The sequence below is a fragment of the Borostomias antarcticus genome, assembly GCF_949987555.1.
Source record: "Borostomias antarcticus genome assembly, chromosome: 8".
Lineage (NCBI taxonomy): Eukaryota > Metazoa > Chordata > Actinopteri > Stomiiformes > Stomiidae > Borostomias > Borostomias antarcticus.
This window is the reverse complement of record NC_140241.1, coordinates 7,628,730-7,631,229: the sequence shown is the minus strand read 5'-3', so window position 1 is coordinate 7,631,229 and position 2,500 is coordinate 7,628,730. Positions and strand designations below refer to the sequence as shown.

The 2,500-nt window shown below is 50.8% G+C and overlaps 1 protein-coding gene across 1 annotated transcript in view; it reads left to right on the top strand.

Annotated features, from left to right (window-relative positions):
* cdk14 (cyclin dependent kinase 14) overlaps window positions 1–2,500 on the top strand; it is a gene marked incomplete at both ends in the record, with an annotated part of 70,101 nt that overhangs the window by 54,017 nt on the left and 13,584 nt on the right. The window contains one exon of the mRNA XM_084442430.1: window positions 1,184–1,246. Within this exon, the coding sequence (XP_084298556.1) occupies window positions 1,184–1,246 (63 nt within the window). The remainder of the gene's footprint in view (window positions 1–1,183; window positions 1,247–2,500) is intronic.

Below are 2,500 nucleotides of genomic sequence, written 5' to 3'. Positions count from 1 at the left end.
ATGGTGGATGTTGTGTTGCCGTGACGCCGACCTGATTGGTTTCGCCTGTCCTCCTCTGTTCCATCTTCCGCCGCGCGACCCTTTCATTCCAACCCGGGCTCGTTTACATACGGAATACAGCGGGCTGCTCACCAAGCCAAATCAATTCATTTTTCTCGTCTAGCAAGTAATGATGATTGACAAGGAGAGCGAAGGAGGGAGGGGGGGAAGGAGGGGGGGAGGGAGGGGGTAGGAGGGGGGGGTGGAGAGAAAAAAGAGAGAGAGAAGCAGAGAACGGAGAAAAGTGCGAGCGCGGGAGCGAGGGAGAGAGAGAGAAAGCGAAAAGGACAGAGAGAGAGAGAGAGGGAGAGCGAGAGAGAGAGATGGAGGAGAGGTTCTGAGGGAGGCGGGCATGGCGGCGTGCATGGCTGGAGCTCGTTTGAGGAACTGTCTGAATAATTCATGACAGGAAACATTTATCTTGACGTGGGGGGGCGGGGGGGGGGGGCTACGGAGGCGGTTTGTAAATAACAACGGGTGGGGGGGGGTCTGACGAAAGGAGCAACAGTTCCGATTCGGCGGTAATTCTTCCCCGGCTCACATCGGAGGCCGCCGCCCCTTCCCCGCACAATCCAATTATAGGCCTCCATCTCTAAAGGTTCCCCTTTTGCGGACATCTTCGTTGATGGCGAGTGGATATCGCTCATCTATCTGCAAGGAGTGTGTGTGTGTGTATGTGTGTGGAGGGGGGTATCTGCAGCAGCTCAGTGATTGGGTTTGTGTGTCCAGTCCAGCAGTGTGATGCACAGACAGTTCAGTCAGGTAGAAGATGGTGGGGGACCAGCTGTGTTTGGAATAACAAAAGGGAAGGTATAAAAAAGGCAATTGATTTTTCTTTCTATTAACTATCACTCTCATTCCCCCAACCAGACATCCGACACCCAGGGCACAGCAATAAACACAAACGCAATATATCCCTTGTGCTTTCATTGTTGTTTAATGGATAGAGGGATGTTTTTAGAAGTCATGCCATGCAACACTGGGACACACCAAGCCCTCAGTAACATAAGCCTCGCCTGGTGATTCATACGCCATGTTGTCAGCGGCGTGTTCTTTCCAGTCAGGGTACTACATGACTTGGACTGGCAGACTGTGATGATGTGTGATGTTTCTAACAGCATGGTGTTGTGTTTCCCTGGCGCAGCACACAGACCTGTGCCAGTACATGGACAAGCACCCAGGGGGTCTGCACCCAGACAACGTGAAGGTAAGGCTGCAGGCCCAGCAATGTGACACACTATATACCATGCCATCACTATACCATCACTATACCATCACTATACATCACTATACATCACTATACATCACTATACCATCACTATACCATCAGTATACCATCACTATACCATCACTCTCACTGCACTGTCACTGTACCATCACTGTAACGCATCAATGCTAGACTGATAAGGAGAGCGGCTTATACTGTATGTATGTGTGTGTGTGTGTGTGTGTGTGTGTGTGTGTGTCTGTTTGTGTGTGTGTGTGTGTGTGTGTGTGTGTGTGTGTGTGTGTGTGTGTGTGTGTTTGTTTGTGTGTGCATCTGTGTGATGGAGTGAATGAGGGCATGGGGCGGTTGTGGGGAGAGAGGAGGAGGGGGGGGGGGGGGGGCTACATCCGTTATGTAATAGTTTTTACCTTTTGTCCCCAAGGATTTACATAAGTAATGCATTTATCCTGTTGTGACAGGCTCATTGAAATTCCCCATGAATAATTTAGGATTATTCCGCGGAGAGCGGTGAACCGTCGGGGTGTTTCACAGCTCTGTTTGACACTGTCAGGTGGAGTCACATCTGGCTTGCGCCTCAACCTGTAAACACGCTGTGTTAGTGTAGCCGCTGATGGGAGAACGGGGAGGAGAGGGGAGAGAGAGAAGGGGAGAGGTGGAGGAGTCTGTGTTCACAATGTCTGGATGGTGTTAATGAAGAGTTTGAACCTCCAGACAAAGAGAAAGTTCATGGATAAAAAAAAGACCAGGGTGGTCTTTTGGGAGGCAATGGACAGACAGACAGGTAGATAGGTAGATAGGCAGACAGTCAGACAGACAGACAGACAGACAGACAGACAGGCAGACAGGCAGACAGACAGACAGACAGACAGGCAGGCAAACAGACAGACAGGCAGACAGACATGCAGACAGACAGACAGACAGACAGACAGACAGACAGACAGACAGACAGACATGCAGGCAGAGAAGGGTGGGAGGTCTAAGGATCGGGCAGCTCAGTGGACAAACAGACTTCCTGTCCCTGTGGAGTCTGCGTTGGCGGGGAGCAGACACGCCCCCACGCTAATCATTAGCATTAGCATATCCAGTGCCAACAGCCAGACTCTCCACCTCGAATCCAGACTCAAGTCCAGCTTTGGTGCTGATATCAGTCCCAGTGTAGAGTGCTGGTTTATATTGGGATTCAGATCGTCCAGAGAGTAGCAGCAGACAGATGGTTAACGGTAGAGGTAGTTT